At 38.4% G+C, this 26,814-nt stretch overlaps 1 protein-coding gene across 1 annotated transcript in view; it reads right to left on the reverse strand.

Moving 5' to 3' along the window:
• Positions 1-26,814, reverse strand: part of LOC118810643 (adhesion G protein-coupled receptor A3) — a 194,847-nt gene that overhangs the window by 97,974 nt on the left and 70,059 nt on the right. The window contains exons 11-12 of the mRNA XM_036574580.1: positions 25,370-25,531; positions 24,153-24,380 (exon numbers count right to left, since the gene is read on the reverse strand). Coding sequence (XP_036430473.1) covers positions 24,153-24,380; positions 25,370-25,531 — 390 coding nt within the window. The remainder of the gene's footprint in view (positions 1-24,152; positions 24,381-25,369; positions 25,532-26,814) is intronic.

Here is a 26,814-nt window from a genome sequence, read left to right on the forward strand (position 1 = left end):
CACTGAAGAACAGGGTAAAGAGAAACAGATGGACTACAGTCTGTAATTGTAGAACTACAAAGTGCACCTATGTAGTAAGTGGAGCTGATAACATGGACAATGAGAGTAGAAACAAAGAGGTGGTCATAATGTTATGTCTGATTGGTGTACAGTGATGCACTGATATATTTTAACACCCCCACTCTATAACATATCTTTAACTTTAAGCAAAAGAAGAAACATGCAGCCACAGCTATACAGAAGCTGAATCAGTTCAGTTGTGAAGAACATATTCAACATTAATTTTACCATTTTCATGACACAGGAAAAGAATCCCACGCGGTCGTAGGTGGATGAAATGATCTCATTATGCAGTTGCTGTTTTACAGCTTCTAAATGACTGAAGTTTTTTAACAAGAGAGAACAAAAGCGCTGTGGGGTTCTGACAGTGCTGTTGCTGTGACTTTCATGCAACATGCCTGAAATCAGCTTTATGCCTCTCTATGCCTATTCAGGGTATTGGGGAGTGCAGTTCAGGTGTTTTTACCATTCCAGCTTCAACTGCACTGTTTCTCACTGAAGCATTTCAATCTGTAGCCCACTTTTCATCATCGTTCTTATTCTAATTCTTCCTTCCTTCATTTGTTTTCCTTTTGTCTCTCATTCTTCTTATGAATAATGCTTTTAAAGCCTTCTGATCTTTTGTAATGATGAGATCACTGGGGGCCGACCCAATTTGAAATGGCTGCTCTCCGCTCCGTTCCTCAAACGAGAGTGAAGGTCGAGGGCATGGAGGTCCACTTTTCACCTCCTCCACTGGGATGGATTCTTTTGAGGGCTTGTAAATCACTGGCCCTGTTGCACTGATTAGACTACAAACACCAACAGCTCTCTATTGATTACAGCCAGGGAAAAGGTTAAGCACTGCAGCTGCAGGTGGAAAGGGGCTGAGGCAGGCCTGTTCCTCATTGGCTGGTCTCAAAAGCCAGCCTCATAACCATAGCACATTGTCATTTTAAGCTAAAATAGAGAGTGGCTGTGTGAATGAAAGTGCACACACTTGGTTATAGCAAATAAAACCTCTCAAATTGGCATGGGTTGGCTGCAGTGTGCAGCAGTGCCTAGGCGAGTAGCTAACCTCAGCAGCTAATTTCTACCTATTACAGTTATTCAGTGGATATATTTTGCTTTGTTCAGAATTATGTTATGATAAACTCTGAAACAATTGAAATAGTTATTGGATCTTTGCATATATTTCTATACATTTAAATATTTTGCAGACAAAAACATATACTTGTTGTTTCATTTATTTACAGTCAGCAATACCACATCTTTCTGTGTGTTTGGTGGGGGTCATGTGTGATCTTGATACTAACTTTTGGCTCAGAACATACTTGGATAAGCAGCATAGGCAGCAATGTAGCATGTGTTTCCAACCGAAATGGACTGCAGAGCTAGTCTTCTAGAGCTATAAAACTATTTATAGCTATAAAAGCTATAAAACCACACTGCGCAGAAAAATGACCAATATTGCATTTATAAATACAAATTCACATCAATTCTTTACAGAAATGTGAAGAAGGTGAATGTAGTATGTTTTAGCCTAAAAGGTTTAAGAACAACTGCTCTGCAGTGAGAACCTCTAGACGACCCCTCATAGTGCCTCGTCTTTCAGATGTGGACACTGGTCTGGCCACAGTGGAGCATAACATGAGTTCCACGTGCTTTCATGCCTGTAGAGAAGTGCTGCATCCCTGCCTGAAGCACAGAACAACACTGAAACAGCAGTGGCTCACAGACATCCACTCCCACACACTGACCTCTCTTTTGTCCTTTACATGTCTCTGCACTGACCATGATGCAATACACTCCACTCCAGTTGAGGAAAGCTTTATCTCAATTATCACAATTAGCTTTATAAGAAAACCAGCTAAAAAGACAAAAAATTAGTGTGAAATATATATATATATATATATATATATATATATATATATATATATTATATATATATATATATATATACGCCTTCTTTTATTAACACTCATTGTCCATTTTATCAGCTCCACTTACCATCCCCTTTCATCCTGTTCTTCAATGGTCAGGACCCCCACAGCGTCCCACTGATGAAGGACTACAGGATGACTAATGCTTACTAGCAGCAGCAGATGAGCTACTGTCTCTGACTTTACTTCTGTAAGGTGAATGGACAGTGAATGGACTCAGTGTTTAAAAACTTCAGCAGCACTGCTGTGTCTGATCCACTCGTACCACCATGATCCATACCACAAATAATACCTGCTCTACGGTGGTCCTGTGGTGGTTCTGATCATAGAAGAACAGGTTAAAAGGGGGCTTATAACAGGCTGCTTCAGGGCTTAAAACCCAGAACTCCAGAAACATTTTCCCTCATTGCACATCAGCCTGCTTGTGTTTTAGCGACTCGTGGCCAACAGTTGGTGAGGGAAGTGATTTGGCTGGAAAATGCACCATTAACTGAAACAGTGCATGGTTACTACAGGTTTTGAAAGTATACGAATAAAACATAGACATGTAAACTTAAAAGAAGCACACATTAGTCTTTACTACGCTCAAATCATTGTAATTTCAGAACTGTTTATGATTATTATTATTACTCTTATTATTACAGGGTGTCCCAAAGAAATTGACATCATTTCGTAGTCTAATAACAATTCTCTCTCAAATGATCTCAAATTTTAATAAAATGTGTAAGAACTAACCAAGTTTAATTATTAAAAATCACTAGAAAGTGTGCAGTGTGCATTTTCGAGAAAATTCTATAAAAATGCAAACTGGAAAGCAGATTTGGACATGACACAAAAAATTCAAAGAGGAAGGCTGTCTGTGCAGGGCAAAGGGATCTAGATGACCACCAGTGTCGGAAGATATTACATTTGTGAAGCTTTGTGAAATCGGTTATAAAATCCCTCTGAATTTCTTGTTCGAATTTTGATAAATAAATCTTGTATTGTTCAACGTGAAGCCTGTTTAATTTCGTTCACCTAGGACATGTAGTTACTCAGATATTCACATCTCAAATGATGTCAATTTTTTTGGGACACCCTGTATTATTATTATTATTTTAAGCTGCTGCGATCCTGAAAGCTGCAGTCCAACTTCCCGTGTCCCTGTTTGTACAAGTGCGTACAGACAATCTGACACCATGGAAGCTCTGCTCTTGTTTCTAAAGAACGATATTCATTCTCATACAAAAATGATGTATTATAATGTATGTATAGATTGGAAATGCATTACAGCATATTTATATTTTGGAATTTAATGACAACATATAATAATATATTTGTTAAGACAGCAATACATCACAATTAAGCACAATGCAAAGATGCACTATAACAAACATTCCTATTAAAACTGCAATTTTCCAAACACATTTTCTACATAACAAAAGAAACAGAAATGAATGAAATCAAGTTTCTCACAAGCAATTCTGAACTAAACAGATGGGTAGGGATGGATTTTAAATGCAGAATGGCTATCCAACTGATGCTTAAGGCTTGCAATCAACACAACATATAACTGATTCCAGCAGTTTCAATCCAGCCTGAAATCTCCTGCATTTGCTCTCATTTAACAACCAGACTCCAGTAAGGCATATACTTCTATTATAAATAAATAAATAAATAAATAAATCTAACGGCAAATTAGGCAAATTCACAGTGTCCTTTATCCATATGGACTACTAGAGAAAGAGGTGTGTGTGTGTGCGTGTCTGTGTGTGTATGTGTGAAAAAAAAATGAACGCGGATGTTTGCGTGATACATTATAACAGCATGGAGGTCATGTCCCTTGTGTCTGACAACTTAATGCCCTGCTGGAGGACAGTGTGTGTGTGCGTGTGTGTGTGTGTGTGTGTGGGCAGTATGTGAGGACAGTGTAGGGATCAGGCAGATTATAAACCCATCTATGGCCATATTCGGAGCTGACCAGAGCAGGCTGGTGGCCAGGCCATATGGACGACTTACCAACATGTAACACTGTTTCTATCTAACGGTTTCTCAGACGGAATCCCAGAGCAGCCTGACTAAAGCACAGTTACATGCCCAAAACATCTATATTATCACTAGTAATAGATAATAGATAATCAATAACTGAGTTTACATGCACAACACAACAGCTTGGCTAAGTTCCTAGTTAGTCAAAGAACCGGAACCAAAACGTTCACAAGTTAGGCCATTTATAGTCTAATTTACACGCACATTAACACAGAGTACAATGTAAAATATGGACATTTCTTTTATTCCTCCATGTCTTATATTGTCTACTTCCAATGAAATGTTTAATGTGAGTCACATCACCCCCATTTCTGTTTTGGTACTGCATAAAAATGACAGAAAAACTCCAGAAGAGCCAGTGAAGAGATCTACATCCAAATTTATCTTGAATAGTCCGGACAGGATCCACGTTTCAATTGTGCTAAGCTTAGGTCAGCTTAGTCAAACCATGACAATCAAACTGTGCCTGTGATGCTGGCAGGGATGGTCTTTGCCTTAGGCACCCCTATAAAAATACAAATTAGATATACTGTGTGTGTTGAAGTTAAATAACCTATTCCAACATTTTAAAAATAGTAGTTATTTGTGATTGAAGTTTTCAATGCAGCTTCATTTCCCAGTCATAGTTACAATGGGGTAATTCCATGTTGCTATGTGAGGACACAACTGTGTAAAGACAAACAGGTATGAACAAGGCAATTAAGAAATCTCCATTACAGACAAAAGATTCTTCAGTGTGGGTTTCTAGGTGATTGGAGGGAAAATCAAAGTGCAGGAGAGAAAAGCCAAAAGAGGGAGGAAAGCAAGAAGTTTGCCCCCACACTCCTAAAGCTACCTTTGCTTTTTTTAGTCAGAGCAGAGTGCACATCTATCTATGCTAGAGATAATGTGAGTATGGTTCTCCAGTATGGTATCTCCAGTGTTGGGGTAGTTACGCTCTTCAAAAAGTAATCCGATAACATTTTATACTAAAAGTACATGACCTGCCAGTAATAAAGGCATTTACTAATTAATAGTTAATCAGAAAGTCATAATTTATTAACTTGGAAAAAATGAATAAGTCATATATTAACAACCGTAAAGTAACACATGTACCAAGGAATGAAGATGAAGATAATAAAGGCTTTCTTCAACATCTGAATTTAAAAAGGAATTCATGTGATTCATGTGTTAATTAATCATGAATTTGGTGGCTGGTTCTACTACACCTTTGGAAAGGAAGGGGTATTCAGTTTAATCAGCAATCTGCAATTTCACCAATAGATGCCTCTAAATCTTACACTGTACAGGTAAAAATGTATAGATATAAGCTAATAAATCTTATAATATTCTACAATCTCCATATGAGAAACATTAGCTATTTTGTGCAGATCCAAGATGATTTCACTTGCCAAGATGTCATTTTTTACAGTGTAGACCAATGTGCAGCTTGGGAGCCTAGAGACTCAATAAATTTAAAAAGACCTGTCTTTTGCCTAGAGCCCCAGAATCACTAAACCTGCCCCTGGATGGATAAAATCAGCCCTCCATGTGCAGTATTGTTGATGTATTTGAAAGTTTTCATTCCAAAATGGATTATAGACCACTTGCTGTTGGGATGTACAATAAATATCAATGCTGTATTATGATTAATAGCAGTTTTATTAGTGAAATAAAAACATGCTTTCCATTTTAGTGAGCTGTTATTCTTTTCAAAACCTTCTTACGTTCAAAATTGTTGCAAATGGATATATGACACTTTATAAAGAAACTCTTCACTTTCAGTTTGTTAGTCAAAAAACTTCTAATTTCCAAGTGATACAAAGCAAGTAATTGTGGCTTTTGGAACATATTATCCATGCAAAGATGCTAACCAGCATTTTTGACACTATTTAGTCCTCCCTAAAGCCACCAACACACCCGTGCATAACCAGCATACTCACACATGGCATCATAAAAGATAAAACTATAACCTTGTAAAGATAAACTCATCTGGTGAGGATTAATGGATAATACACATCTGCCCGGGAGCCGCATGCCACTGATTTCATCGCATACTGACACAATGATTAACAAACACATCATACAACAGCTTTGATTTCCTGACAGCAGCTATGAATTACAGAGAGTAGCAGGAAATGATCATCATCGTCAGCTCCAAAAAACTGGCAGTTAAAAAGTAACGAGGTGTTACTGTAATTAGTTGCTCAGAGTTCCCCGCTTTAGGGGAGCAGCAGCATTTCTGGCTCTGCGGCATTCCAATTGAGTTTATCTAAGAATTTTAATTGACGCTCGCAGATGGCCCACATGCACCCAAATCGCACAGCAAGTAGAAAACGTCCTCCCTTCATCATGGGACCCGCAGCAGTGTACATTCTTTCTGTTTTGCTCTCTATGTTGATTTCTCTCTCACTCTCTCTCTTTATCTAACTGCACTCTCTCTTGCTGTTTCCCTATCTCTCTGTCTCACTGTTTCTCTCCCCCCATGCACTCTCTGTCTCTCGTTAGTGTGTGTGTGTGTTCAGGGGAGATGAGTGGAGGACGACAGATGTTGAGGAGTTTTAATTTACTGATTTTGAAGAAAAACTGGAGCAAGTGAAAGTTGTAATTGGGTTACTTAACCAAAGTAATTAAAGAATAAAACCCAGTTGGTGTGGGGGTGGATATGGGCCAGTGTGTTCATCAGCAGGAGTGGGGAGAGGGGGAATTTATGGGTGGGCTTGGGTTTGGTTTATGTCTGTTTATTTTTGTATGTGTTGATTTTTTTTAAGTTCTTATAATGTACTGAGAGAACATATCCTAAAAAAAAACAGAGGAAAAGGGTTCAGTATGTGTATTTGTGCATAAGAGAGAGATTCAGAGACAGACAGTAGGAAAGAGAGAGAGTGACAGAGTAAAAACACCTACACTGTCTGAAAAAAGGTACTTTGCAGGTAAATTTTTTGACCAACAAGGTAGCAACCTTGTGAATGTACCTTCAAAGTCACAACTGTGTACCTTAAATAAGTTTTTCCCATGGTAAAGCTACATATGTGATGCTTTTCATATGCTAATGTTGTCATATCCTGAAACAAAACAATAATATAAAAAGGCTGGAGAGGGTCAAGACAACTTAAAAAATACAACTGCAATGAATTATGATACAAATATGTTCCCTAACTAAACGTCCTGAAGATGTGTCCTTAAAGGTTTCACCACAGTAACAAGAAGGGTACCACCCCAGTGACAGTTTTTTCCTGAAAGTGTATCTGTAACACTGGGACAATGAAACCAAAACTCTAAATTACAATGGTACTGGGCCCTAAAAAGAGATTATGAATTGGTAGAGTATTTCTTCACCGTCAGAGATCCACAGCAGAGACAGATCCTGACCAAATACAGGCTCAGTGACCACAGTTTGGCCATAGAAACGGGCAGATACAAAAAATCCCGGCTGTTCAGAGAGAGAACACCGTGGTGAAAAATGCAACCTAACAAGAGAAAATGTCACAAAAAAATCTCCCAAATCTTGAAATCCTGACACAATCAGAAAAAAAATCAAATTTTTCTTGTGAAAAGAGCACAGCATCTCTCGCTGACGGACAGTAACACTCTCCATACCCCACTGACCCGTTACCCAACATCCCACTGTATATAAAAGGTTATATATACATACATATATATAGATATACATATATGCAATTATATTATATATAGCCATTTTTGTTCAATACATAGTCTTATTTGTCTAGTTATCTCATTTTTCCTTATTTCATGACTATGGAGAAAGAAAGAGAGAGAGAAAGAGAGAGAGAGAGAGAGAGAGAGAGAGAGAATGAGAACATAAAGTACTACTCAAATGGGATTAGTTTACATGGGGAGGGACGTCTGTAATGTTTATGATCTATTTACTCAGGATAACAAATCACAGTATAATTAACAGGGATGGGAGTGGCTACTTTATTTAAAACATCACTGCATGAAATCAACCTTTTCTGTTTTTAATTTCACATGTTTTAACATTTGGAGTCGTACATTGGCAGTAGGACAGTACATATCAACTTACTGTGAGCCACAGAGAGCACCTCCATACTTAAGAAAAAAAACTCTTTTTCTACAGAGATAGAGAGAGCTAGACAGAGAGCGAGAGATATCAGGAGAGTAAGAAAGAGAGAAAGAGGGAAGAGAGCAAGAAAGCATTTGAGAGACAGAGCTAGAGAGAGAGAGAGGGAGAGAGAGAGAGAGAGAGAGAGAGAGAAGGAGAGAACAGATGTATCCACGTGTGTGCAAGTGTTTACATTTGTGTGTGAGCAAGAAATGTGTCTGACCAGCAGGAGGTTGCAGAATGCCTGCTGTGCTCAACACATACAGCTTTAATGAACTCTCCCAGGCCACACACAAACACACACACACACACAAGCATGCACTAAGAGGATGGCAGGTTAAAGCAGACAAGGTTAGGACAGAGAAAACGAGAGCGTGAGAGACAGAGCAAAAGAAACAGAGCAGGTAACTCTCCAGCAGCTCCCTACTGCAAGGACAAGAGAGAGGAATGAGAAAGGGAGGGAAAGAGAAAGAGTGAGGGAGAGGGTCAATAAAGCTGTGATTTGTGAGATGTGTACGAGAGAGTCAAAAGGTGGATGATAAAGGCAGACAGCACAGATTAAGTGGCATAGAGGAGTGAGTTACAGGACAAGAGAGACAGAGAAAGAGAGAAAAAAGGTAAAAGAGAGTGGCTGGTAGGTGGACAGAGAGGATAAAAGGCACTGTAGGACTAAAGAGTGTTGAACTATGCAGAGAAGAATCAAGAAAAATGAGCATGACTAATAATTATGTCAGTTTGTCTAGATTTAGAGTTTACATTATAAGGCATTCACACTATATCCTCAAATGAAACTCTGCAGACTGCCGAAAGAGTTTCTGCACATACTTTCCTGGGAGGATATCTCTTCCTGAATAGAAACGAGTGAGTGCAAGGCAATAGTAACCCTGAGCACGTCTAAACTCAGGGCAATCAACTGATCATTCCATTTGGAGGTTCCACCAGCAGGTACAAGCATGTCCTGAAAATGCATAGGTATCGGTTGGATGTACTAGAATATGCATCAGAGAACACTATTATTTCCCAAAACAATCTGAAAGGTAGACTCAGGTGGAGCCCAGAGGAGTTGGCGGTGTTTCTGGATGCTGTTGATACATGGCTTCTGCTTTGTGTAATCTTAACTTGCATTTGAGAAACTATGATGAAATGTGCTTACTGACAAGGTAAGTATTCCTGAGCCCAAGCAGTTACAATAATTACAGAAACACGTCAGTTTTAAATGTAGTACTGTCTAAGGGATCGACGGTCACAGGCACTGCCCTTTACACACTTAGATTCTCTGAATCTTTTAATAATGTTATGGATTGTAGAAAGTGAAATCACTAAGTTACTTGAAATCATGCACTGAGAAATGTTGTCATTAAACTGCTGGTGTATTCGCTCATGCAGTTTTTCACAAAGTGAAAAATACCCAATTATGATAGCATTACCTGTTACCTATTCACCTGTTTACCTCCCAGTCTTTTATTGATCCTGTCCCAACTTTTTTTAAATGTGTTGCAGGTATCAAATCTGGATTTAGTGTATATTTACAAAAATAAATAATTGGTAAGGCAAAATATTAAATCTCTCTTTTTTGTGCTTTCAATTAAATGACTGTAAAAGACAATTTACAAATTACTGATTTCTGATTGTATTTGCATTGTACCTACGGTTCCAATTATTTTAAAATGGGGCTTGTATATGTTGTGATTTTTGCTATAAAAACCTTCAACCTGTTTCATGACTTTTTCTAGAATGTTTTGTTGTTCTGTTCTGCTGTTTGGTCCTTCTGTCTCCTCTGTGCTGGAGCCATTTCTGTGCCAGACCACTGCATCAGCGCAGCTGTTTATCAATTACCACCCCCTCTTATTTCTATTCCACTTCATTTAGCCGAGTTACAAAAAGCGTACATGTACTCTCATGAATGAAAGCACAAGCCCTTTGAATCACGTCTTTGCAACATGTAGCAGTGATTGCGCAGGTCATTGAGTTTGCCTAATGAAGACAGAACCATTTTCCCCCTACCAGGCTACTCACCGAGATGTGCTCAGGTAAACTCTGAATATCACATGCAAGTCTCGAAATACTTATTTCTCAGAAATGCTGCATGCGCACAATATTATGTGCAGATCATAGCAGGAGTTTCTGGAGCCCCTGCTGTGGCTTAACACAGCTTCTCCACTTCAGCCCTCTCTTTCCACCAGCACTGCAGCAGTGCCATTGTATGGTTTCATCTTTAATCTGATTCTCTCCACTGGCACCACCAATTTTGTTAGTAAGGATTGTGGGAGTTGTGACTGGATGCTTCTAAAGGATAACATAAATGTACCCAAGCACACAACAACGTCATAAACATGTAGTAAGACAACTTTTATATACACGTTTTATACCTTCTACCTGTTGTTCAAGTTTGCTTTGTTGTTTCTGTGTTCCCTTTCTAGCATGTACATTTAGCTCACAGAATTCAGTTGAAATACAATGTCATAATGTAACACTGGGTTGATGAATTAGACACTCGCGAATGTAAAATAAACCGGAAGGTTTATTTGGAAAAGGACTGATACAAAAAACAGGCTTAAAACCAGACCAAATCAAAATCCGGTAAAGAAAAACACAACACATAGGAGCAGCTGCAATCATAGTCATAAACTAATCTAACCCACATGTAAACAAAGGCAATAGGGAATAATCCGAAAGACGAAAAGGGGCAATACTTCACAAAGGAACAGTGAAACAGACAGGCTTAACTACACAGTTCTACAGGTGATGACAATCAGTACTCAGGTAACTTGGATCTGCTGGGTGATTAGTGGACAGTCACATGACTTGCTGAGGGATCTTGGGAGTTGGAGTTCGTATTGAGGTGAGAGTCCAACTCTGAACCAGGAAGTGTGACACATGTTCTAATCCTAATATAATGGTTGTTATGCATTTCCACACAAACAAACATTTCAAGTATGAGTTGATCTGCATGCTCTAAGGATACCTTATGGTTTCCTGCTGAGATTCTGAAGACGTCCCAAAACTGCACTCAACAACTGATGACAGACTAAACAAATAAAGTAGTTCATTCTTTAATTAATGTACACTATTAATAAATTGAGCTCAAAAATTGTATGAACCAGAATAAACACAACAGCATGGTTGTCTAAATCTGCCTGGAACAGCTGTGGCAGCAGTCCTCCGACATGCTGCCGCGTCATGACAGTCTCGCTGCCACAGGCATCAACATGCATCCATGTCACTGGCAATGGCTGTAAGCCTGATGGCCAAACAAAAAAGAGAGAGAGAGAGAGAGAGAGAGAGAGAGAGAGATCTACAGTGTCAAGGAGCACATGGTCAGCATCAGGGCATGTGTGATGTTATACTGGATCAAAAAAGAAGACAGATCAAAATAAAATAACATAAATAAATAAATAAATAAATACACAAATGATCAAAAGCAGGTGAATGTAAAAGCTGGGTGCAGAAGGCTGAAACATTAGTATATACCTAAAGCCGGTCACCGCCTACTGGTATAAAGTATTTCTGCATGAAGGGAACACGGAACTCACTCTGATGCCACTCTCATGTACTGTCATTCACATTACAGGGTTGAAGTGGTATAAATTGGTTTGAATTTAACTGTAAATTCAAACCAATCGGATCTTTTGAAAAATAAAACATGAGCCATTTCCTTATGTGCTCCTGTACATGTGGAAACACAACTCTAATGAGAATATTCAGATTCATGTATTTTCCCCAACTTCACTGCACACAAACATATCATCCAGTGTTGGTGTTTGATAAAATGTGTGCCTGTAAGTCCTTTCAGGGCACAGCTCTGTTTGCTCTAATTACAGTTACAGTTCACTACAAACACTAATGTGAACTGTCAAGGAAGAAAGCTCAGATATTGGATTCGACTGATATTAAAAAATGTGGCACCAATATCTGTATCAATTTTTAACAAGGTAGAAATTCCTTTTCTAAGACCTGCAAAGCTAAAATAATACAAATATTCTTTGTAAAGGGGAGGTGCTTCCAAACAGTGTTTTTCTTGGTTTTGGTCAATTAGCTCTTATTTTATAACAGTTCTCGTCACAGAAATGTTTATTTTATAACAGGCTGTGGATTAAATGCAGTTTACATGTTTTTGGTGATGTAATCAAAAATCAGATGTTTTTGAAACACTTCAGTCAAAGATTATGAGAAAATGAGAATTTTGTCTTTTAAATGGTATCATATGATGAATCATTTTTAATATGACCATGAACTAAGAAGGTAATTAAGGTCAGGTTTGTCTCTGTAAAGAGTGGTACAAAACATGAAACCACAAAAACAACCACTAAAACAACTCGTAATTGTTATTTTTAACTTAATTGTTAAATCCTTCATTTATTGGTGCAGGATTTGTGGCAATATTGATATATTGGCAGACCAATATATCAGTCGGACTCTTTTTGTTTACCTGAACAAAAAAAACAAAAAAAACAAACAGAATTGAGCAGTATGGCTTGTAATGTAAACACAGCTGAAGACAGCCTCAATATACAGATGACCCAGAAGACTCCATCACGCTACAGAGCAGCACCTTCCACATGTTTGGTTTCACTCTCTTCAACCTCTTTTCCTCCCTCAATCTCTCTCTCATATAAATTTTTACACTATATTCAGATGCACTGCCTACCCCTACTCTCCTGCCTCTCTCAGTCTGCTGTATATGTGGTCCTGTCCCTCCCCCCACCCCCATCTGCCCCCCCACCGCTCTGTTCCTGTTTGGGCCTGACAGAGGGAATGTGTTTTCAGCCTTCAGCATCCTGCAGCTCTCTCTACTGTTTCCTCACAGTGCTGGTATGAGTGAGCGAGTCAGAGAAATGCATTTTTAATATTCCTCTGCAGAGGAGAAGAATCCTGACCACAAACACAGACAAATGCACACATGCGCACACCAACACAGGGAGACAGATGCAAACATAAAGACAAATACGTAAGTGGAAACACTCTCACATCTCTCTCACCTTCTATTTCCTAAGCGCCCCCCTCACCCCCCACCCCCACACTGCCACATGCACGCACACATACCCATATGTATTATACTTTTTATATTACATAGTAAGTCTTGTGTAATATAAATGTAACTACATGTAATAAGAATTCTCTAAGCCTAACCCTAAACCTAACCTTGACCTCACTAACCAAGAAGAAATGGCTATGACACGTACTGTATTAAAGCACCAGTTTGCTATTCACTTTTCTCCAATTCACACATAGTCAGGACATTTTGGTAAACAAGACCAAAAACTTTATGTGAAGGCTACCTATGTTATAACACAAGCATAAGTGTTGAATAACATATTTGTAAAGTGATACTTGAAAATTTACAAACAAAACAGTCAGAATTTATGCCAATAAGCACAAGATGACAAGTGGTTCTAAGAAGTAAACAATGTTGCATTGACACAAGTGACTTAAAACTAAAGTGATGGATATTTGTTCTATGTGTAACTGCATTTGTTATTAAGCTTCATTTCCAAGTAATATGACTTAAAAGGCAGAGGCTTAGTTAAGAATGTGATATATTAGTTCAACATATTTGTACTTGACTGAAAGCCAAAATCACAATTTCTATTAAGGAGACTTGTGTGGCTGCAGACTGAGCAACTAACTTGATTTTCATGTCTGGAGCCACACAGGCCTCCTTAACCCCTTAAAATCTGAGGCTCATTAAATGCTTATTATTCAGTTATGACAAGGACTACAATGCAAATCAGCTGAGTTGTTCTTAGGTTATAGAAATGTGCAGTAAAACTTTGGGCCTGCTGGTGGGATCTGGCCATTTAAGGGGTTAATGGAAACCGTTCATCAAAATAATATTACACAAAAGTTCTTTTACTTTTGGTATTATTTAAAAGAAGTACTTTTGACCTAGAGAAATAAAGACAGGGAACTTCTTTTGCCTTAAGCACCATATTTTTGTACCTTCAGAAAAAAAAGGTACAAAACTGTCACCTTGGCAGTGCCCCTCTTGTCACTGGGGTGGTACCCTCAAGAGTTTGTCTCAGTACCTTTAGTCAGAGAACATAATTGTATTCATACTCCTTTGAAATTATATTTTCTAAGTTGTATTGACTCCACACACTCCATTTCGTCTCCAGGCTTTTTATTTTACTGTATAGGTTATGAAAAGATAGAAATATGTACTTTTTTACTGGGAAAAACCTATTTAAGGTACACAGTTGGACCTTAAAGCCACTGTTGTACCTTTGAGGGCACATTAACGTTGTTCGTACCTTGATAAACGAAAAATGTACCTGCACCGTATCTTTATTTCTAACAGTGTATATGTATACATGAAAATATACATGAAAATTATAACCTTAGTTTGAGGGTGAACTGACATGTGGCGATCTTACTTCTGCCTTATAAGTTCCATTACTTGGGAATGATGCTTCATAACAGTGGAACAAATAACCAAATGACCTTATATGTCAATGTAATTTCATTTACTTTATAATACATCTTATGTGGCTGACATAAGCTGTTAACAATGATACAAGTGTTGCTTTATAAATACATTATTCAAAGCCTGTACATATGTTATGAAGTCCCTATATACACCTGAGTAAATTGTTGCAAGAAACACATCATCATCAGTTCCACTTGCCAGCAAAACATTATCTCCTGCCAAAGCGCTAGCACAGGAACATTTTGCCAATATAGAGGTGAGAATTTACCCCCTTCATCCATCAGCACTATGAATCGTCCTCCTTGGGCAGCTCCATCTAACAGATTGTCCAGGGGAGTGTCACTTAAAGGGACTAGTTTCAAAGTCTTCCTGACCCAGATGTTGAAATTCAAAGCAATCTTTCCAGATTTCAGTGTTCTCATGGCTTTGTTTCTTTCAGAGATGTTCTGCACAGCGGCATGCTCTGAACCTAAGTTGCAAGTATCAAAAAAGACATCGGGCCTGCTGTGTGTGGCAAACCAAACGATTTATTCTATTTTTGATCTCAGTCGATCTTTCTCTAGTTCTGTGAGAGAAGCATCTCAATGTAGAGATCCAGAGGGCTCCATGTGAATGGGACAGGGATTTTTATTGTAGCTCTTCTGTCTCATACATACAGCTCCACCCAAAGACATCAACTCCATGCCAATACAACAACAGTTATTATGATCTTAGGATAAAACCTCAAAGATATATTTCAAGTAAAGAATCACAGTTGGGCTCCATTCACTAATTTCTTTAAACTCTGTTTCTTCAATTACAGACCTCATAAGTTCTTTTCATCTTCACAGACACAGCCATCATCAGACATCATCAATACCTAGAGGTTGGGTTGCATTGTTTCTTTTTGCATCATCTTCAGTGTCTGGTCTATTCCATTCTTTAATTATTAGCATTCTTTCCATTCTTACCTTTTTATAGTACACTTTATCTCCGGTTTTGTCATTTTCTCCGAAGTTCTCACTGAAAACTATCATAAAACACTGTCTCAGGCATCAGGCAACATATTAACCAATGGTGCACTTCACATCAATTCACATCACTCTTAACTCTGAAATCCCAGGCTTATTATAACCACAGACATATTATTCAGCTACTACTTGGAAGACAATGCAAAGTTAAGTTATTTGTAAGTTATAGGGGTGGGGAATGGAAGCCTGGACACCGGCAGCTCCTTCCATTTAAAGCTCCTTCCATTTAAGCATAATTCCAACTGAATTACACTGAAATTTTTTACAATTTTGGAATTCTGCTTTAAAATCACTCCAATGCGTACTGCTTTCACATGCCCTAAACATAATGTTTAGGACAATTAAATGATAATGTTGTTTGTTCACTGGCATTATAAAGCAGCAAAAAAGAAAGTTAAAGAAATTACAAAGACCGTGAGAAATGGTCACTAAATGAATTTCCTGTTATATTAAACATAACAAAACACGCACAAATAAATAAAATCTAAACCATGTTAAATTTTCAAAATGTACCATTTGCTCCCTATTCCTTACAGTCCATTTTAGGAACTAAGCTGCAAAAACAGGCTTTTATGAATTCATTTTATTGTGACGTTACACAAAAACAACTAATGCACACACACTATTTGGTCACAAGTATGTTTGCGATCTCAATAAACACTGGCAGTAGAATGGGCTGTACTGAAGAGCTCAGTGGCTTTAAACATGGCGCTATCACCTTTGCCACGAGTCAATTTGTGAAATTTCTGTCCTTCTAAATCTGCCTGAGTCAACTGTAAGAGCTATTATTATGAAATGGAATTGTGGAGGAGCAACAACAACCACAAAGTGCTAGACCAAGCAAACTCACAGAGTGAGGCTGTTGAGCACTGAAGTCCATAACGCCTATACTCTATTGCAGCACTCACAACAGAGTTCCAAACTGCCTCAGGAAGCAATATCAGCAAAAGAACGGCACATTGGAAGCTTCATGAAATGGGTTTTGATGGCCGCTGGTGTAAAGCATGCTGCCACTGGACTCTGGAGCAGTGGAAACGTTCTCTGGAGTGATGAATCACGCTTTACTATCTTTCAGTCTAAGGGACGTATCTGGGTTAGGCGGATGCCAGTGGAATGCGCCCTACCGGAATGCATAGTACCAGCAGTAAAGTTTGGTAGAGGAGGGATAATGGTCTGGGGCTATTTTTTAGGGTTTGGGCTCAGTCTTTTACTTCCAGTAAACGTTAATGTTACAATATACAATGACAGTTTAGACAGTTATATGCTTCATACTTTGTGGCAATAGTTTGAGGAAAGTCCTTTCATATTCCAGCGTGACTGCACCCCAGTGCACAAAGTAAGCTCCATAAAGACATGGTTTGATGAGTCTGGAGTGACTAAACTCTGGTGGCTTGCACAGAGCCCTGACCTCAACCCCACTAAACAACCTTGGGATGAACTGGAACATCAGTGACTGTCCTCACAAATGCTCTTTTGACTGAATGGACACAATTTCCCCCAGACACACTCCAAAACGTTGTGGAAAGCCTTCCCAGAATAGTGGAGGCTGTTAAAACTGCAAAGGGAGACCAACTGCATATAAATCCCCATGGCTTTGGAATGGGATGTCCAACAAGCTCATATGAGTGCAACGTATAGGTGTCCACATACTTTTGGCCATATAGTGTACATCTGCCTACACAGCCTACAGAGTTTTAGTCCCACCAATTCTTTACGGAGTTCTAAGTGTTTTGAATGAGGCAGCTGTCAGAACAGACGCCTTTTACGCATGTCAGTCTCAAAGGCATAAAAACAACAGCCTGTTTAATTCTAAGAGATAAAAAAAGGTTGTAAAATTGTCATGTAAAAATGAACTAATTTCTAGAAAAGTTAGGATGCTGTGCAAAATGTAAATAAGATCAGAAAGCAGTGATGTACAAATAATTAAAATCTTATATTTATTTGAAAATAGTACAAAGACAACAGAATTATTTTTTTTAATATATGCCTATTTTAAATTTGATTCACACAACATGTTCCAAAAATGTTCGGACAGGGCATGTTTACCACTGTTTACCACCTGTTCTTTTAACAACACTCTGTAAGCATTTGGGAACTGAGATGACTTTGAAAGTGAAATGTTTTCCTCTTCCTGCTTGATATAGGATTTCCGCTGATCAACCGTTCGAGGTCTCCTTTGTCATATTTTTTGTTTCATAATGTGCCAAATGTTTTCAGTGGCTGACAGGTCTGGACTGCAGGCAGGCCTGTTTAGCACCCAGACTCTTTTACTACAGAGCCATGCTGTGTAGAATATGGTTTGATATTCTCTTGCTGAAATAAGCAAGGCCTTCTCTGAAAAAGACGTCATCTGGATGGCAGCATATGTTGCTCCAAAACATGTATATATTGTTCAGCATTAATGGTGAATTCACAGATGTGCAAGACACCCATGCCATGTGCACTGATGCACCTCCATACCATCATGGATGCTGGCTTTTAAAATATGTGCTGATAACAAACTGAAAGGTCCCTCTCCTCTTTAGCCCAGACTATGCGGCGTCCATGATTTCCAAAAAGAATTACAAATTTTGATTCATCGAACCACAGGACACTTTTCCACTTTGCCTCAGTCCGTCTTATATGAGTTCAGGCCCAGAGAAGGTGGCAGCGTGTCTGGATCCTGTTTATATATGGTTTCTTCTTTGCATTGTAGAGATTTAATCTGCATTTATGGATGCAGCGACAAACTGTGTTCACAGACAGTGGTTTTCAGAAGGTTGTACATAAACCCACACTAACATCAAATGTGGAAAAATGTAGGATATGGGCCTGTTAACAAATTTTGCTACTCACCTTAGGCATTCTCAAATCTTTCTTGCAACAGGTTCTGCATTTCTACGTTTGTGTCTGAACTGCATACTAAGCCTGAGTTCATGTCTTCACTCTAGGCTACAGTGAACAGAGTAAAAAGAGGGTCAATGGAAGCTCCATCATCAAGCATGCTCACGCTCCTCCTCCCCCTGAGAGCCTCCAGACACAGAAGTCACTAGGGATTTGTTTTGGCCGTTTTATTTTCTGATGCTTTGATCGAGGTGACAGCTTTTAAAGTCAAAGCCGCTGGCAAAGTATTCTGTGGCAGAATCTTTCAAATCACATCAACGAAGGGAAAGATAGAACAAGCAAAGATATGGAGAGCATCAAGAGAAAATCGTTTCCAACAATGCATTGCTTTAGAAAATATCCCATATTCTGTGGGCATGTACAACCCATTTCCAGAAAAGCTGGGACATTTTGTAAAATTCAATAAAAACATGAACCTGTGATTTGTTAATTCTTTTGACAAACTAAATTTGCTTGGCTGTCTTCTCCAACCCTAATCTGGGCCTGGTGAGCTAATCAAGCAGCTTCTCCACATCTCCACACTAAGTGGCGCTAATAGAAGAAACAGTGCTTTAAAGTCTACAGAGAGTGTAGAAAATCCTGACTTGCATCATAAACTGTCAAAGAGCACTGAATCAGGTTACACACACTCATCCCAGTTACACTTCTGCATAACCAAATAAGGTTTTTATTAGTGGTCAAATTTTACGTGATTTTTGTCATTGGAATTTGGATAAATTAAAAATTGTGATTTTAAATGTCACAAATATATCTATTTATATGCATAACCTGCCACTGCTGCCTACACAAGAGAGAAATTTAGGTCGATTACAAGTGTGGAAAAAGTCCCAAATGGAGCTTTGTGTGTGTATGTGCCAGTAATGCTGATGGAGAGGCCAGTCAGTGTGCCAACTTGGCAGTAACTGGAAAGGCCTTGTTACCAGCTTTACCAGTGCAGTCTAGCTGCTGTTCTTTATCGCTGTTTCTCTCAATCTCTCTCTTTTTTCTGTGTTTCTTTCTCTGTCTGCCTCTCTCCTCATGGTTATATAAGGCTGCTGATCTGAGGAATGGGTTGAGGATGGCAGGTTCTGGTTGTGTCCCCTCTTTAGCATCCAAATCTCAGCTTCCAGCCTATACACTACAAGATATTATTAACTCTTTAAAATGTCAGGGAACACAGCATATTAAAAATGTTTGTATGATACGAAATTGAGTTATATTAAACATCTATCAAAGTTTGAATTAAAAAAATGGCATAAATATAATAAAACAAGGCTTTAATATAGTAATGTAGTATAGTATATAACATAGGTCTAATACAGTAATGAGCATGCTAGGTTGTCATCTCTCAGTCCAAGACTCCCAGCCTGCTACACCACCTAAGCAGAACTAAACACAACAGCTTGAGTGAGGAGAAATGAGTGAAACAAGCTCTACATATGCAGATGGTGTTGTAGATTACTTCACTGTGTCCATGGCTCACAAAAACATTATCGAGGTTGTGCATGGTGAAGTCTTGAATAAAGTAATGTTCTTATTAATTTTATGGCTGGATGTGCATCCAGGGGAATGTGAACACACAGAATACTGACATGGTCACTTAGATGGAATGGAAGAATAAATAATTGAAAGGACAAACAACAAGAACAAATTGATGAACGGACAGAAGAATCCTGGTATTAGAGTGAGAGGCCTTTAATTTGAGCCATACATGTCAAAACTCAGCCAAAACATGAGGAAAAAAAAACCCACTTCTACAATAATGCTGACTCCCGCTAGCATCCCTATAGGATTCGCATTAACATGTTTTTGGTAGCTCCAGATTAATCACAGACATTTGAAGCTTCTAAAAGACATTCCACAATTCACTTGAAGCATGAAAAAGGACTCCCAGAAGGCCTAAAGTGACTTTTTTCACCTGAAATTGGTCCCACCTATTGGAAATCAGAAGCATGATCGGTTGTTTCCTCTATCACTTTATATTTACATGGATAGTTAATGTAATGTGTTAGGCCTTCTTTTCAGCTCTTAAAGTCTTAACCAGTAGGAGTCCTTGCTTTGGTATATCTATCTATAGTGTTTAAAGACTAGCATGATTCTATGGGATAAAAATGAACTAAAACTTAAAGACATGTACTTTTGTTAATTCCTAGAAAACATTATGCCTTCTATGAAGGCCTAGAAGGCCCTGAGGTGTCCCCTCTGATGAACGGATAAACAAACAAATGAGCAAACAGAAGTTGGGCAGACTGACAGACAGGTGAACTAGCTTGATAGCTCCATCAACCTTGTGATTGGTGAAGGTAATGCTCACATAAATGTTACCCCAGATTCAAATCTCCCAGTCTACACAGAAATGAGAGAATCCCGCTGAGATGCATTGTTCATTTAATAGACAGTGGAGCATTATTCATAGGGTATGCTTTACTGCTAAACTGTTTGTCCACAACAGCAAGATTTGCCTAATTAATTCATTCATTCATTCGTCCATTCATTCAGCCACCTTCTTAAACTGCTTGATCCAGCTAGGGTTGTGCTAGCAATAGGGAAAGCAGAGAATCCCAGATGACCCTTGGGCTAATTATAAAACATGATTTTAGGTTCCCTGAGGCTTTAGTGCTGAAAAAAGTGTCTATTTCTGCATTTTAATCAACTTTAATAATGTGACCTTTAGTAATGTGACTTCTCAATAAAATGGTCACTCTTATATGGAAAGAGTTTCATATGGAAAGAACATGATCTAACAAAACCAAAAATGCTAATTGTTTTGTCACAAACTTCCATTTTGAACAAGCAAATGTGAATAAGAATATACTTCACACTTGCTGTCTTTCATTATTACTATGATGAAAGAAATCAATTATAAGCCCTTAGTGAGCCCATAGCTCAGAGTGCATCCAACAATAAAGGCAGCATTATAAGCTGCTTCTATACAGTGATAGAAAAATGGTAGCATATGAAGCTCCAATTCCACAAGCTAAAACATTTTGCTGTGGGAAACTGTGACCAAATGCTCTGGAGGTAGATTTTAATTAGTTAAAAAGGACACCACCAAAATCTATGGATGTAGTGCCAGCAGCATGTTAGGCAGGACAGGGTTAATTCTCTACCTAATAATGTGTTGAACTCAGCCAAAACCAACAGCCCACTCCTTTACATTGGACATCCTGAAAAATTCTGCTGCATCACATCGCCACCTGGCTTGTCCACTCTGTGGAAACGTCTAGCTTGCTCCTGGCAGGCTGATTGCCGCGGGAGAGTGCTGCTGCTTCGTCTCCGGCTCAGCAAGCAGCCACATTTGAATGCATTGCACCAGTGCCACCTGCTTAGTTAATCATATATCATGCCACTGTTGCACTGCCCTGGAACTATACAGGTAAGTAATACATGAACATATACAAAAGCACACATGCTGGTCAGGTGGTTTAAATATTGAAATATCACACCAGGGCGCTGTCTCGGTGACACTCTGGGGCAGCCTTCCTCCCTCAAGCCTGCATATGTAGGGGTAGTGCAAAGGGAGGATTTGTCATTTAGCACAGACCCACAGGAGGGCTGATGGGAAAGTTCTGATTGAGGGTGACAGAGAGACAAGGACACAGCATCCATCAGGGGGTGTGGCCTACATTCCCAGACTACAGATTAAGACACACACATGCAAACACACAGACACACACAGGTTTGTTTTTAATACAGCGTCAGAACCCAGGGTCACACATATGTCCCAAATGTATTATATACATGTAACCTCCTATATTTAATATGATTTTTAAGCCTAATCCTAACCCTAACCTTAACTTCATGAATCAAAAAGAAATGGTTTTGCCCTTTAAGGCTTAAAAAAATGAAACAAAGATGTAGTAAAGTCAGGACTATGCTGTTGGTCCTTACATTGCAGATCAGCCAAATTTTTTTCTGGTTTTACTACAAAGTCAGGACATAATTGTCTTGAAAATGTATGAAAACACCCACCCCAACACACACACACATACACTCAGACTACTCACGCACACCCTGCTGCTGCTGCCAACTTCAAAGGCCTGGATGTCGAGTGTGCCAGTACAACAAAACAAGGTGTCAATAGATTACAAACTGTAACAAACCTAAAATCTGTATCACAGCTATTTTGATTTCCTGTGCTGCTTCTTTTTTGTTGTATTTCCATGGAAATGAAGAAAGACCAATGTGTAGTTACTTCACCTTATTTCACCGTAAATAATTTTTGACTGATCTCTCATTCTCATGGCCTTGTCTACATTCAAAGATGGAGTACAGTGAGTGAGGATGTCAAACTGCCTCGGTAAAATTAGTTTAAGTAGAAGGATACATTTTGCAATAGAAAAAAAAACAATTTCAACATGCATAGTATACAAAAGACTTATTAAGAATTCTTACACAGTCATCTGATTAAATATTTCGCAATTTTTAAGAAAATTTCTCATTTCTAATTTCTAATTTCATTCTTCGTGGGTCCAAACTGAGCACTAAAATGTTGAAATAACAGTTGAACACTTTTTTTTCAGGCTACAGTGCATCTTAAGTTAACATGGAAGTTTTGTGTTCTTCTTCAGGAGCTAGAACCTTCTGAAAAGCCTATGCACAGCATTTATTTCTCCCTAATGACATCTATGGGAAGTATGCTGTGTGCAAAAATCAGAGACCATCGTTCGTTCATTTAATTTTCAATCAAAACAGCCATTATCCACAAGTTATTAATTTTCCAGGAGATATTTGTGAGGAACTTAGATATAAGAGAATACACTTGCATATGGAAGAGCAACGACAAAGAAAAACAAGCGAAAAAACAGTAGTTTCTGAAACAGTTTTCAAATATTAATAAAGGATATAGAGAGAATAGGACAGTGCAAGACCTGGTAGACCACAAAACAGTCAGCATCATATAAACAGTACTAAAAGCTTTCATCTTTGAGAGACAGGAGAAAATTAAGCTCCACTCTTGTTTTAGATATGAAACAACTCATAGGTGTTTCTGTCCATCCTTCCACTGTGAGAAAACAACCCAGTGGATCTGAAAGAATGTGTAGCACCCCAGACACTGTTACTGAGAAAACTGTTACCTACATAACTCACTGAGAAAAAAGAAGAAAATGTGCTAATCTAACAAAAAAAACTGCTGGCATTCTCAGAACAATGAACTGGCCACCCCAGAGTCCAGACCTTAACATCACTGAATGTATTTGGGTTTACTTGGTGGTAAAAGCAGAAAATGCAACCAACTTCTAAGACTGAATTTTGGAATTGTGGAAGAATATCTCTGCAGATTTTTTGAAAACTAAAAGCAAGTCTACTGAAGGAATTTATTCCTGAAAAAAATGGAAGCTGTAATAAAGGCAAAGGGTCCTGAAAAGTTCTGAAAGATTTGATATTATATTTAGTTGTTAATGCTTCTGTATAATCTTCCGTCAATATTTGTATTCTGCTTTATTTTTCTAACACTGAAAAATGAATATCTTTTGGTCATTTTGCCTGGAAATGAAATAAATAAAGGGTTGTCTCTGACTTTTGCAGAATACTAAACATATTTGTAAGCAAAAAACAAAAATTATGTGGCTAACTGAACGTCATAAAGAAGCACAACCTATTTCATAGAAAGTGTTACTTAAGATCTGATCAGCTCCATGTGAAGCCCATGTGAATCATACTGCAAATTCACTGATCTCCAAAGAACAGGATGGGACTTAGGTCGGATGCTCTTGGTGAAAGGTAGTGTTCATCAGCTTCCTTCACTCACTCTAATTGCTATGGGAGTTAACTCTTACCTGACTGAGCTGGCCAGTTGGTGATACTGTGACATTAGCTGCGTGACATCTGAAGTTAAGGAGTGTGTCTCCCAGCAAGCCCGGAGCCTGCACAATGCCAGTAGGCCTGCCCTGACCAGTGTCAGTGACAGGGGGTGCCAGAGAGGACCGCTGCACCACCGTACACAACAGACCCATTACACTCGAGGGCCTGACCATGAAAGCTTCGAGAGCTATGTTAGGAGAGACCTGCAGAGAGAGAGAGAGAAAAAGAGAGAGCGAGACAGAGAAAGAGAGAAATAGGGAAATAAAGAGAGCATGAGTGAGCGAGAACAAGAGGTAGGGGTGATTTAGTGATTTTGACCTAGTTTCTTTCTTGCTGTTTGTTAAAAAATAAACATTATTTGTTTGTACAAGAGCGATGTATGAGTCAAGGACCCCCCTGATTATGAAAATACGTAATGAGTAAACAAAGAACACATTACACATCGCACAGACTGTAACTTACATAACTAGCAGGATAATTGATGATGAAGGTCACTTGGGACACAAGCATGAATAGAGGTTTATTAAAGGACAGCTGTCTTTATTTTAGGTTTTACAAATAAACTGTTTACAGCTAGTTGTATGCAAAAATACCCCCAAATTACATATGTTGTTGATTTTCTAAGTGAAAATATGTTAACACATCCTCTATGGGGAACAAACTTAAATATGGCATTTTTCTAATAATTTTAGAGCAAAATTAATTTGCAAAAAATCTTTAATGTTATTACCCCTCCAGTACATGAAATTCAGCAAACAACTAGCAATTGTGTGTTAATGTGTATTTTTTTTTATTTAGAAAATCAACAAAACATGTAACTTGACCAGGGCACGCTAACTTTTGCATACAATTCATTTTTTGCAAATCAGTCAGTCATTATAAGACATTATATTTAAGTAGATCACATTTGCAGCACTAAATCTTTCTGAAACAGTGTATGAATGTCTGAATGTGTATGGTATGCAGGCATATGAAAGCCCTGTGTTTAGGTTTCTATTAACTTTCTATTACCTTTAACTGAGGTGTAACTTACTGAGTAAGAGTTCAAGTGTATGCTGATGGAGTACCTTTGAGGTGTTTGTGAGTGAATGTATCCCCATGCATGTGCGGGATGTATTTAAGCACCTTTGAGATGTTCTAACTAAGTGAGAGAGTGAATATGATTGCGTAGGTGAGTGAATTAGTGTGTTACCTTTGAGATGTTAGGGCTGTGTGTGTTGAATATGAGATCAGCGATGCGCTCCACACACTGTACAATGCGAGTGCACGCTCGGGCTTCATTCTGAGCCATCCACAGGATGTGCTCCTCCACTTGCATCATGTTGCTAGCGATGTCTGACACATAGTCCCCCAACTGGAGGAAGAGCAAGATTCAGGATAAATGCCTGATTCCAATAAGCAGAAGAAATACAGGGAAGGAAGATGACAAAAGACTGAGGTTGTGTGTCATTCTGTAGTTTTTGAAATGCCCAAATAAGGAACTCCAGGTTTGAGTGTTTTTTTTACTTATGGGATAAATGAGTGGCATTTTTGAAAAACTGCCTCTCTTGTATCCTGTAGTAAAGGGTCTGTCTTGCATACATTTTCCCCAGAATGACACGGGGTCCTCTGAATTATGACATCTTTAAGTGGTCAAAATACAAATACTGCCTCATGCTACAAGTTAGCTAACATTCTCGCACATTAATTTTTCCCATAGACGAAATCAGCTTAGACCAACAGTGTCCAATCTTCTCCGCAGAGGGCTGGTGTGGCTGCAGGTTTTCACTCCAACAAAGCAGGAGATCACCTGACAAAATGTTTGAAGACTAAGACCAACTGATTAAACAAGCAGAATCAGGTGTGCTTCAGCTTGTTTGGAGTAAGACTGGACACCCCTGGCTTAGACCCATAGCTCATCCAGATGCTCAACATATCCTCAGAGGTCTATATGCATTGGACTTGATGAATTCTTTAAAGGGCTCATATACTACATTTTTCTTGTATTTTATTGTCTTTTCCCTGAGGTGTTCTTATAACATTTGTGTGGATCTGTGTACCAAAAATAGTCATAATTCACTTTTACATTATCATTTTCTCTTTATCTCTTGGAATTAAACAGGCTGTTTTTGTTAATGTGCCTTTAAGACTGATCTGATCTGACTGGCTGCCCTTTATTGTGCATTATTCAAAACAATCCAGGTTAAATCATTTCTTATTTGTCCCATGTTTCTTATACATAAATGCTTTGGTTTTCATGACACCATAAAAACAGTGCTTTCAAAACAAGCTGTTTTTGCCGCTTAGTTTCCATATATGGACTATATGAATTGTGGAGTGAATGATACATTTTGAAACTTGAACAGTGCTTACATTCTACATCAAACTCTTTTATGTAAAAAAATAAATAAATAAATTAGCCACTTCAAATAAAGTTTAATTTGAACTCTGCTTCTGTAAAACATCCACAATTGACTGAATGATCCATTCTAGATAAATATTCTCACAAACTCATCTTTATTATTACATGTGACATGTGTACAGTGAACTGAAACTACAGACATAATATGAAGTATTGTATCCAAGTACAGTTTAATATGAAGTCCATCTGTCATTATATTCTCAATCAGTAACATGACTCAGTTATTCACTCCATCC

This window comes from Colossoma macropomum, unplaced genomic scaffold, assembly GCF_904425465.1.
Source record: "Colossoma macropomum unplaced genomic scaffold, Colossoma_macropomum, whole genome shotgun sequence".
Lineage (NCBI taxonomy): Eukaryota > Metazoa > Chordata > Actinopteri > Characiformes > Serrasalmidae > Colossoma > Colossoma macropomum.